Source organism: Lissotriton helveticus, chromosome 1_1, assembly GCF_964261635.1.
Source record: "Lissotriton helveticus chromosome 1_1, aLisHel1.1, whole genome shotgun sequence".
In the NCBI taxonomy this organism is placed as follows: Eukaryota; Metazoa; Chordata; class Amphibia; order Caudata; family Salamandridae; genus Lissotriton; species Lissotriton helveticus.
The window spans coordinates 1,185,928,532-1,185,940,686 of record NC_136057.1 but is presented as its reverse complement, the minus strand read 5'-3'; the positions used below and the strand labels follow the sequence as shown (position 1 = coordinate 1,185,940,686).

Below are 12,155 nucleotides of genomic sequence, written 5' to 3'. Positions count from 1 at the left end.
GCCCGACATCGCCATCGCCATTCCAGACGGCTACAAGATCATCCGAAGGGACCGCATCAACCAGACCGGAGGAGGCATCGCCATCCTCCACAGGAACACCATCCGCATCACGACCAACACCGAAGACACCCTGACTACCGCCGAACACTTGCACTTCCAGGTCCACATCAACCCCAAGACCACCCTCAGAGCCACCCTCATCTACAGACCCCCGGGACAACGCACACAATTCAGCGAAGAAATCGCCGACTTCATCAGCCCGCACGCACTCCTCTCCGCTGACTACATCCTCCTCGGGGACCTCAACTTCCACCTGGAGAACAACAACGACCGCAACACCACCACCCTGCTGGACAACCTCGCCAACCTCGGACTCAAGCAGCTGGTCAACACCCCCACCCACTACGCCGGACACACACTCGACCCCGTCTTCTCATCCAGCAAGGACATCGCCTTCAGCCACGCCACCGGACTCCACTGGACGGACCACAGCTGCGTCCACTTCAGCTTCAGAAGGACCACGATCCACCACCACCAACAACAGGTTGCACGCTGAAGCTGGAACAAGATCACAGCCGACCAGCTCGCGACGTCCCTGAGCAAGAACCCACCCACCAGAGCAACTAACCCCAGCCAAGCGGCCACCAACCTCACGAAGTGGATCAGCGACTGCGCTGACGACCTCGCCCCCCTGAGGACCCAGCCTAGCAGACCCGGCAGCAAGAAAGCCCCATGGTTCACCGACTAACTCAAGAGCTCCAAGAAGAACTGCCGAGCCCTCGAGAGAACCTGGCGCAGAGACCCAACTCCGGACAACATGGCTGCCCTCAAGCTCGCCACCCGAAAGCACCACCAACTCATCCACGCCACCAAGAAAACCGCATTCAAGGAACGACTGGACAACAACGCACACAACAGCAAGGAACTCTTAAACATCGTCAAAGAGCTCTCCAACCCCAACGCCGGAAACAACGACATCACCCCTTCGCAAGACCTCTGCAACTCCCTCGCCTCCTACTTCCACAACAAGATCGCGGACATACACAACAGCTTCAGCACTCAACCGACGCACGACACGACCGAACCACCGCCCCCCACCACCACCCTCCGCGCCTGAACTCCGATCAACACCGAAGACACCATCCGCACGATGAACGCCATCCACTCCGGATCTCCGACCGACCCCTGCCCACACCACGTCTTCAACAAGGCCGACGCTGTCATCGCACCCCACCTGCGGGACATCATCAACGCCTCCTTCGACACCGCTACCTTCCCGGAGAGCTGGAAGCACGCCGAACTCAGCGCCCTACTCAAGAAGCCATCAGCCGACCCCACCGACCTCAAGAACTACCGCCCCATCTCGCTGCTCCCGTTTCCTGCAAAAGTCATCGAGAAGACCGTCAACAAGCAGCTGGCCGCCTTCCTCGAGACGAACGGATCCCTCGACCCCTCGCAGTCTGGCTTCCGGGCTAACCACAGCACCGAGACCGCCCTGATCGCAGCCACCGATGACATCCGTGCCCTGCTCGACAACGGAGAAACAGCGGCCCTCATCCTCCTAGACCTCTCCGCGGCCTTCGACACTGTCTGCCACCGTACCCTAGCACAGCGCCTCAGCAACGTCGGAGTCCAGGAGAAGGCACTGGAGTGGATCATCTCCTTCCTCGCCGGAAGAACACAGAGAGTCCGCCTCCCTCCGTTCAGATCGGAAGCCACCGAAGTCCTCTGCGGCGTCCCTCAAGGCTCCTCGCTCAGTCCAACCCTCTTCAACGTCTACATGGGCCCCCTCGCAGACATCGCACGCCAGCACAACCTCAACATCATCTCCTACGCCGACGACACCCAGCTGATCCTCTCCCTCACCAACGACCCCGCCACCGCCAAAGACAACCTACACGAAGGGATGAAAGAGGTAGCCGAATGGATGAAGAACAGCCGCCTGAAACTGAACTCGGACAAAACGGAAGTCCTCATCCTGGGATCCTTACCCTCCGCCTGGGACGACTCCTGGTGGCCCCCTGCCCTGGGCAGCGCACCCAAACCGACAGACCACGCACGCAACCTGGGCTTCATCCTGGACTCCTCCCTCTCCATGACCAGACAAGTCAACGCCGTCTCCTCGTCGTGCTTCAACATCCTGCGCATGCTACGTAAGATCTTCCGGTGGATCCCCACCGAGACCAGGAAGACGGTCACCCAGGCCCTCGTCACCAGCCGTCTGGACTACGGCAACTCCCTCTGCGCCGGAACCACCGCCAAGCTCCAGAAGAGACTTCAGCGGATCCAGAACGCCTCAGCACGTCTCATCCTGGACATCCCCCGTCGCAGCCACATCTCCGGACACCTGAGAGACCTGCACTGGCTCCCGGTCAACAAGAGAATCACCTTCCGACTCCTCACCCACGCACACAAAGCCCTACACAACCAAGGCCCGGGATACCTCAACAGCCGCCTCAACTTCTACGCTCCCAAACGCCAGCTTCGATTGACCGGCCACGCCCTCGCCGCCGTCCCCCGCATCCGAAGAGCCACCACAGGAGGTCGGTCCTTCTCCTACCTCGCTGCCAAGACATGGAACTCCCTCCCGACCCACCTCCGCCTGACCCAGGACCACCTCGCCTTCAGGAAGCAACTCAAGACCTGGCTGTTCGAGCAGTAGCGGACCCCCCCTCCCTAGCGCCTTGAGACCCTTTTGGGTGAGTAGTGCGCTATATAAATGCTGTGATTGATTGATTGATTGATTGATTACTTCAAAACGTACAAATTAGTGTAAGATCTAGCCCAGTTCCTTCAGCTTTTTTGTTTTGTTTGTTACTGATATTTTGATGTTGCTTTATACTGAAGACAGTTTAATTCAACAGTGCAATTCAGAATAATTGTGATCAAATGATGTACTTTAGAAACAATACTATTTCGCTGGATGTGTTTGATGAACATCTAGATTTGAAAGCTATGCTTCAATCTGACGAGTCTTGGCCTATATTAAAAAAAAAACCATCTAGAATTATTATTATTAAGCTTGGAGTCTGGAGTGGCAAGTCCTGTGTATTTTACAGGAAAATATTGCATTATTTGGCAATCAAGATTTGAGCATTTCCCGAGAGAAATTGAACGTGTGACCATGCATTGAAAATAAATTAATATAAAACATCCTTTTGGTCTTTCAATAAATGCACCCCAGAAGGCCTCAAAATGGCTGCTTGGATATCAAAACATGTTTAACTCCTATTTTGGCAATTGAGCTCATGTCATGCTGTACTGTCACATGTTTTGAGATTTATACATTTTTTTAAATAAAATGTGAGAATTAAAAAAATTCCTTCTTAATAAATATGCAATAATATAAATAAATAACTTACTTACTAATCAAAGTAGATTAATGTTTATGTGAATCCGGAGAGTTAGTTCTATATCTTAATTCCTTTTAATGTTGCAGCATAGTTTTTATTTTTATTGGTATGGCTTTTAGAAAAATCTGTGGCTTGGAGGGGCACTGGCAAGCGCCATTTCAAAGATATGTTGCCCTCACCTTGGGAGGTGTCTTTCAGGTGACGGTAATCCACAAATGAAAACAGCTTTTGAAAATTATTACAAGAAAACATATCTGGTATTAGGTGTGGTACTGTTTAATCTGGACAATAACGTAAATGTGTTAAATTATTGTGTACCTCTGTTTTAGATGGTTCATGAAATACCAACATGTGGACCCAGAAGAAGCAGTAAGGATTCATATTGATGTTCAGGCAAAGAAATCTGTTGCTATCCACTGGGGAACATTTGCTTTAGCAAATGAGGTATGTAAAGCATCCAAAGCATTTTTAACAGTGGGGGTTGGGGAGATTTATCTATGTAATCATAAATGTATTTGAGAGTACTCTACAACCTCCACCGATGTCAAAGATAATTTGAATATTTGTCAAAATCAGTTTGTCAGTAGAGAATATTGAGCAATTAGTTAAATTTTGTTGTTGTTACGGGCACCAGGGAATCCCCCAGTGTGCCGCAAGGGTGGGGGCCGGTTTTGGGCCCCTGGGTGCCGTTTTTGTTACAGGGCCGTTTATGCAGCCTAGCTGCAAAATCGTCCCTGTAACAAAATCGGCCGAAAACCGATCCCGGCAAAGAGCTCGGTCGCACCCCAAACCTCCTGGGGGGCAGCCGAGCACTTTGCCGGGCCTTTTTTTGTTCCCAGTCCGGCCCTGGTTCAGCAGTCACCCATGCGCTATGTAGGGTTCAGTTAAATAGATAGGAGAGTGTGTGTGTGTGTGTAAGTTGTTGAGAATGGAATGGGGGAACAGTTTCGGCTAGGAGCTGCCAAATGACCTCTTTACACGTTGATGTAGGATTCATGGCAGGACTTGATGTAGTGCATTGAGTGGCGGTGAAGTGGCGCTATACGGAGTACGTTTTTGTGCTAGTGATGGAAGCGTCCAGTGTCCCTTCCATTGATGTTATGGAAATCGAATAAAAAATATTTAAAGAGATGCACATTCTCCCACCAGATTCGCAGACACAGTGAGCCCCAACGAATGACTGAAATCACAGGTACCAGCTGATGAGCAGGAAAGGCCAGGCTGATGGATATGTCGGATCTGCAGAGGTCTAATAAGCATTTTGAGGCAATAATGTGCAACCTGAATTCCCATAAAGCAAAGACTGAATTAGGAGTGGAGCAGCAAGTCGGCACAGCTGAGTCAAGTCTAAAGATGATATGCTCAGCCTCTGAGACGTTAGCGCATGGATGGGTGTTTGATCACCTTCATAGCTCGTCTGCAATCAAGTGTAGAGTACCTGGAAAATACATTTAGCGTCTTGAATCAGTCCTGGATGCTTTATATCTCTCAGATGTGACGATGTGCAAGTGTCTTGATAATGAGTGTTGAAGTGCAATCCATTGGAATTGGTAGTTCTGACCAAAGTATAGCTGTTGCCTATGAGGAATCCAGTGGGTATGCTCTTAGCGAAACTCGCTTGTCTGTGTAACTGGGTTTTAAAAAACCGAGCCTCGATTAAAGTTAAGAAACATGGTCATGAATTGGCATTTGCTTTCTCATTGTATTTAATTGACATGTATAGGTGTGGCTCCGTATTAATTTAAAGAATGCAAACCAACTATTTAATATTTCTTCCCCGTTCAAGGGTCATGCCAGGGTAAGCCACTCCTGCAGAAGCCTGGATTGGACAGTGATATACTGGCTAACACTAGTCCTATCTTTAGCCATGCTATGCCCGCCTGCCATCTACCCCTCATCTTGGTGATGTTTCCCTAAATTGGGAATATAAAGCTGCCAGATTTTATGCTGTAATTCTTGAATCATAGACTTCTTCACGTTACAGACATGCCCGATCCCTGACATAGCTACAAACTGCTGTATTCTTCATCTTATTGCTGCAAAATTATCATGAGGTATGCCAGAAAAGAGGCATTCGGCTCAAAGTATTAGTTGCACAGAGTCCTCTGGCCTGTGCCTGGTACATCGATATCTACTCCTTTTCATGTTCCATCGAATGTATTGTGTGAAAGTTCCTGATTGCATTCCAGAACAGTGAGATTACATAACTGTGCGTCGATGAGCTCTTCCAAAAAGACATTTAATTATTTCCTTTTTTTGCATCTCTCTCCTAATTCGGTCTGCCCGAGTTTTAACAACATTCTCAGGGTAAGATGCTTAAGAGCACCAGGGCCAACAAATCATTTGACAAATAAGAAATACTTGAGATGTACATGATTGTATGCAAAGTGTTTCTAGTGTACTCCTGTTTAGAAAATACTTTATTTTCTAATAAAAGTTTTCTTTTTCAGCATTACTTGGATCCTCCTGTGAAATTGGATGAAGCCCTTGTGCGATATGGATTAAAATCTGAAGACTTCTTTGTCTTGAAGCATGGCGAATCCAAAGACTTACATTTTGATGAGGACTGCTTTGAGAATAATGCCACCACATTTATGGCTAGTCCGATGGATGTAGACAAAATGGTTTGTGAGGACCAGGAAGTAGAAAAGAAAAAGTGCATTTCAAATAATTAAGTTAAAAAATGGCTAAGTATTTTTGGAAATTTTTAACAGAAAACTAATGTATAGATTTGTTTCCTGAAGATGTAAAATACCTTGTATACCTTAATGATGAGAATATTTGTTATACAAAGCAGTGGTCTTCCAACCAATCTCTATTGTAAGAGCATATTCATCGTAAAGTAAAATGTGGATGTTAATACATTTTAGTCTGCTTGTACAGTACGTGAATGATTTTAAAGATTTGAACTGAAGATATCCCAAAGATATGTGCCTTTAAAGAAATGTAATACTTGAGATTGTCCTAAGAATGTAGGATATAGTTAACTACTTGGAAAAAATTGATTACGGTTTTCTTCTGAGATAATAAGTTAGGTTTATTGTGTGTGTAAGCATTGAAGGCTGTCCATGAAAGCACACTAGTGGTTAGCAGTTAATCAAGTTCTGGCCATTTATGTGTCGAGGAAGGACAGCTTTATCATTTCTGTTGTTGCATGTGATGCTCTAGCCAAACTGATTACCCATGCATGGGTATGCCTTTATGACGACTGATGAATGCACAGCAATTCATGCTTAAATTTTCCTTTTTAGTTTATTCTGACTCGCGTTGCAATGGTAATGTAAACGTTTTAAACTGGAAACATTGAAAACGTTTTTCAAATTTCCTAGTACTTAGTGTCCCCTGTGATTTATGTGTATTTTAACGATAAAGACTGGGAGAGCTTTTATGTTATCAGTATTTTTATAGCACACTAATCACCTCTGATGGATCCAGGTGCAGGTGTGTGAAGTCCGCCTTGGGGCTTACACGAAAAGCCAGGTCTTCAGCTTCTTGCAAAAGTCAAGAAGAAAGGAGCCGGCTGCAGTGGACTGTGGGCGGATGTTCCAGGCTTTAGGAGCCATATATACGAGAAGGCGGGCCCCCTTCTCTACTTTTCTTTTTTGTATGTGTGGGGTGTGTGCTAGTGAGAGACTGGCAGAGCGGAGGTGTATGGAAGGTTGATGGAAGTGAATGCAGCTGTTCAGGAAGGCAGGGCCATAGTTGTGGATAGCTGTGTGGGTGAGGAGTTTAAAATATGTGCGCTTGTGTATCGAGAGCCAGTGGAGTTCCCTAAGGTGTGATGAGGGCTCGGCACAGGAGGTTGAGGACTAGCCTGGCTCCTGCGTTTTGGACAGCTTGCTGTCTTTTTCTGAGCGGATTGGCTGTCCCTGTGTACAGGGTGTTTCCGTAGTCTAGTCTACTGGTGATGAGCCCCACTATTCAGCAGTACTTTTGAGGATTTTTCTTTTTATGCTTGAACTTAAGTATGTGGCTGAAGAAAATCCAAGTAACATCTAATTCCTTTGCTAACCAGTCTCTAGCTTTTTGTTTTGCGGCGGTGATTAAATTGACACCTACAGATTACTGTGTGACACCTGTCCCATATTTTACTTCGAAGGGTCGACCCATCCTTCTCAATTTGTAAAGAGGATTATAAATAAGCATCGCGCCAAGTGACCTTTGAGTTTGTAGTACGGAGATATACTTGGTTGACACGATCATATCAATTATAGTATTTAATGTTTCTTGAAAGAAAACAGAAAAGCTACAGTGAACAGCTCTCCAATACATCTTATGTTTTTATTTATGCTCCTGTTTTTAGTAAATATTGTGCATTTTTATGTTTGGACAAAAAAGTAAAATTATTATGTCTTGCAAAGGAAATGTAATGGAGTGCGATAACATTTTTCAATCTCTTATTAGCGTTTGAGTTTTTACCACAGCAAAGAAGCTATGCTGAACATCCGTTGTTAATTATTCTGAAAACAGAATGACCACTGTATTATGTGTCTGATGAATGTAACAGCATTGATTAAACATTTTAACTAAGGCTTCTGGAACGTTTTCTTTAAAATCCATTTCAACTCACTAGGCATGTACATTTGGAACTTGTAATACAAGTGAGTTTTCCTGATCCATATGTGCTTTTTAGTTATAGTTAAATGTTTTCTTTGGCTCGCTGATTTATGCTAATCGATCCATGTTGGACTTTTGCACATTTGACCGTCTTTCCATGTGGTTGCCATATTCAATTGACTATTAAGAGCTGTGTGTGTAGCTTTCAGTTCGTAAACGTTTGGAACATTCACATGACCATAACCATGTGCACACACTTTTAGATATAAAAAGATGCATTAAAAAGAAATACATGCAAAGTTTCAATATTATGAAAGGTTGCCTTCACTATCTATCCTTCAGGTACAGTGCTTGCTCTCTCTGCCGTACTGGCTGGAAGCCTTCCTGCCTGGCGATAAGAAACTGATTTTAAGAAAGATACCGAGCTGTAAAATTTAAAAGGATGCCACTCATGCAGCACATTCCTGCGTTGACGTGCCCATTCTAGGTTTTCTGCCATTTAGAAAATTTAGAGCAGTGTGTGTGTTCTGGAGGGAAAGCATAGATTAAGACGCATACATCACTCAAGGTAAGTAAACTGCACTCCCTCCTTCTCAACTGGTTGAGACAGAAGTCCTAGCTCAAACATATGATGGATGCGAGTGTTTATACAGTGCCTGGAATTCAGCATAAAAATGGCACAGAAGATGACATAAAAAAAACGTGTACGGTCGTTCTTCCTCACAGATTTAATTTCCAAAAAGCCATGGGTAGTGTGGTGACTGGCTAACTGGGATAAAAACTGAGAAATTCCTTCTCGCAAAGGTTAGGTCAGGTTTCCTGGAAATTGGTAGGCTGGAAAACTGAAAGGGATATTTTCTACTTAAGTTGAAAACATGGTAACAAACCAAGTATGAACAGGACGGTGTAATATGTGGCTTTATGTCGGAGAACGATAGTGCAAGGATATTGGTCCTCATTTATGAAGTCACTTAGCTGCTGCAAAAATAATTGCTAGAAGACCTGATAAAGCACCAAATTATCCAACAACAGGTATGTATGTGAAATGCAATATTTAAACTGCAGCAATAGTAACATAAGAAACTGGGGTGGTAATTCACACTTCAAGAGTGAGAAAACATTGGCAAGTAACCCGAAGGCAAATGTGGTAGTCTGATAAAAGTCTGATCAGCAGAAGGACCTTGAAACGAAGCAAATGAGACACAGGTAAAGTATAGAATGGAAGAGCGTATTTGCTCTGTTACAATAAAATATACAAGGAGGTGTATTTGTTATAGCTAGAAAATAGAGCTGGACATGGTGAAGGTCTTCCAAAGCGCATGAACCATGTTACTTGCAAGCCTGGTGACCACAACAAAGAGCAAGGAAAGGATAGCTAGGAGACCACCTCATACACTGTGCCTAGGGACAGTGATAAACACAAGAGGATGGAAAATCATCAAATAGGCAAGCAAACGAGATTAACAAGAAAAACAACCAATAATAAGCAAATGGCTGACCTGAGGCCCATGGTTAGTATTGGTGTAGTACTGCGAGACTTAAGATTGTGCTAAGACATTTGAGAGGAAGAAAATCCACCTCTTAAGTACAGAGACCCTAATTTCATTCATTTTACTTCACGACTAGACAAGTCCAAAACCTGGAGTAGAGTGAGATTCTAACAAAGCAGTTTCTCAGAAAAAAAGCACTGGCAAAGCCAATAGGTCTCACCTTTGGGACCTACTGGCTTGGCCCATTCCTTTTATTGATTCAGTACAGCATCAGCTAGATATCAGTTGAAAATTGAATCACCAGTAGATCACCGCCTTGAGCTGAGCCTTTTGAAATGGACAAATATTCTGTGTTCGTATTGGCTGTGGCTATTTTTTGGGGTGTTAGATTCTGCCAGGTAATAGATTTGGGGCCTGATTTACCTAAAGTACTGTGGGATATTTTTTCCCAAGATATGTATTTCACATTCAGCCACCTGGCGTTTGCAACTAAAATATAAAACAGGTTACAAGCATACTTATTACTAAAATAGTGAAAGAGAAAAAGGGGAAGAAAGTCAGTCTCCAATAAGGAAGAGGTGTAAAGTAGGGAAGTAAACAAATATCACGGCAGGGCAAGAAACATCATTCAGGATTACAAAGTATTAGTTTAAACAAGTCTTTTTCCTTGGAAGGTATGGGCCAGTTTCATTACATATGTTGATTTTCCTTTATGAAACTATATCCAAGATAATGTTATGAAATGCAGTCAAATAGATAATTTAGGGAAAAAAAATGGGGGCGGGGTCATCATTTTTGCTCCTGTAGAGAACCTCCAGTGAATTCCCTTGCTCAAACTTTATGATGGTTTAGGCCTTAATTTGCATCGCGTTTCAGATGGGGACCTTGCTCAGAAGGATAACTTAGGACATTAATAGATTATGCTGTACACATCCACTTAGAGAGGGGCAGTCGTTGAACGGAAGGCAGCAGCTTAGAAATCGCATGTAATGAAGAGTCCATGGTACCTACTCGCAAATGGTTTCGAAAAGATCGGTCCCATACATGACCAGTGAATTGAGTCATAGGGTCCACATACAAATGACTTGGAAGCAACCCACCCAAAGGCATAGCCAGAAAAAACACTAAAGAATTTAGTCTTTGGAGTCTTCTTGGAAGGTGCAACCCACAACTTCCAAAACCATCAAAGATGACATCAAAGTAACCCACCAAGAAATTAACTCTACGGGTCCATCCAGAAGTGCCTTAGGAGCACCTCACATCAAAGATGATTGTGGTCATGGGTTCATACTTCCATTGCAAGGAGTGAGAAAAGGTTTCTTTAAGATCTGCTTTCAACAAGACAATTTAATAGAATATTCCGTCAAATATTAGTATCAACAAACCATCTTCTGTTTTCCTTGTTTATTTAGGAACACGCCTAATTTAAGGAGCTATATTTAGTTGTTTGCATCATAGCGTGTACTCAAGGGCGAGTTGATCAGAAAGAGAATAACTGAACCAGAAGCTGTGGACTTTGTATAATGTTGACTATCAGAGGAGTAGGGTACCTGGTTGAACCTGCTTTATAAAGAGTGATGACCTACATAAAGAAGTAGACCCACATCCAAAGGTGAAAACTGGGAATTTTGGAGTCCTTAACACCTTGCGCGCTAGCGGTTTTCCCGCTGTGCGCTGACTTTTGCGGAAGTCCCCGTTACATGACGAGCTCAGCTCGTCATGAGCATACGAGAGGCGTAACTCATGACGAGCTGAGCTCGTCATGAGCGTAGAAGGGGTTAAAGAAGATGGATGCAGTATTCACACTGGCAAAGGAAGGCTGCTGATTGCAGCTGTGTATTTGGTACCTAGACCCTCTTATATAGGTCTGAATTTCCAACACAGAAATGCCAGGGAAGCCCTTAAAATGATATTTCATTAGAAAGTGACATATGTTTTGCTCATAACAACTATCCATTGCATTACATGCATTATTTAAAAACAGTCTTAGGCGGTGCATACACAGCTGATGAACAGAGGAAAAGGTATAATCAATAAAAAAAACGAAACTCACTAACGTGGATGGTGACTAAAACTAGCTTCAATTGAAACGTTGAGGAAGAAGAACAAGTTTACACCCCATATAAACGGCACATGTGACAGCATTTCCTGCCCTTGCTGCTTCGGCAGAAGACTAGAGGCTCCACCGTAATCCACTGGCTGGTCTTGGCATAAGTCTTTTCATCCAAAACGTTATAATAGTACATCAACGTCGTGTGGAACCTCCCTTAGAGGCAACTGTATTCTTGGCTTCTAAAATGGACCTCTGTACGATTGTCGCTATTGATAAGAATATTGTATTTATGAAAAAATATGGAGACGAAGTGTTTTTAACAGTACTCATTTAAATGAGGGATTAATCAGAGTACCCATAGAACAATAACTGCCCATCAAACACAATAGGTTTTGTATTTCATAATTAACCTGAAACATTTTTGTCCAAGAGTGTCAAATTACTCCCCAGTTTGTTTCTCTTTGTGCTAAAATAAAGGTTCAAGCATTCGAATCAGGAAGCCAGTCCAAGGGTCGCGAGCGATCACTAAAGTAGTCATACGAGTTGGGGGAGACCTGATGAATAAACACATTACTACCTAATAGGGCCAGGTTAGTGGGAAGGAAAAGGAAGGCAAAACCCTCTTTGACTGCCAGCATTCCTGAATATGTAGAATTTAGCTGAAGTATAAATGCGGTATCTGGTTTCTCAGATGCGGTGGTT

General features: G+C 44.3%; 1 protein-coding gene across 1 annotated transcript in view; it reads left to right on the top strand.

Annotated features, from left to right (window-relative positions):
* NAPEPLD (N-acyl phosphatidylethanolamine phospholipase D) overlaps positions 1–7,884 on the top strand; it is a 105,830-nt gene extending 97,946 nt beyond the window's left edge. Inside the window, exons 4-5 of the mRNA XM_078679417.1 lie at positions 3,683–3,797; positions 5,804–7,884. Of these exons, the coding sequence (XP_078535543.1) occupies positions 3,683–3,797; positions 5,804–6,028 (340 nt within the window). The 3' untranslated portion in view covers positions 6,029–7,884. The remainder of the gene's footprint in view (positions 1–3,682; positions 3,798–5,803) is intronic.
* Positions 7,885–12,155: the final 4,271 nt, after the last annotated feature.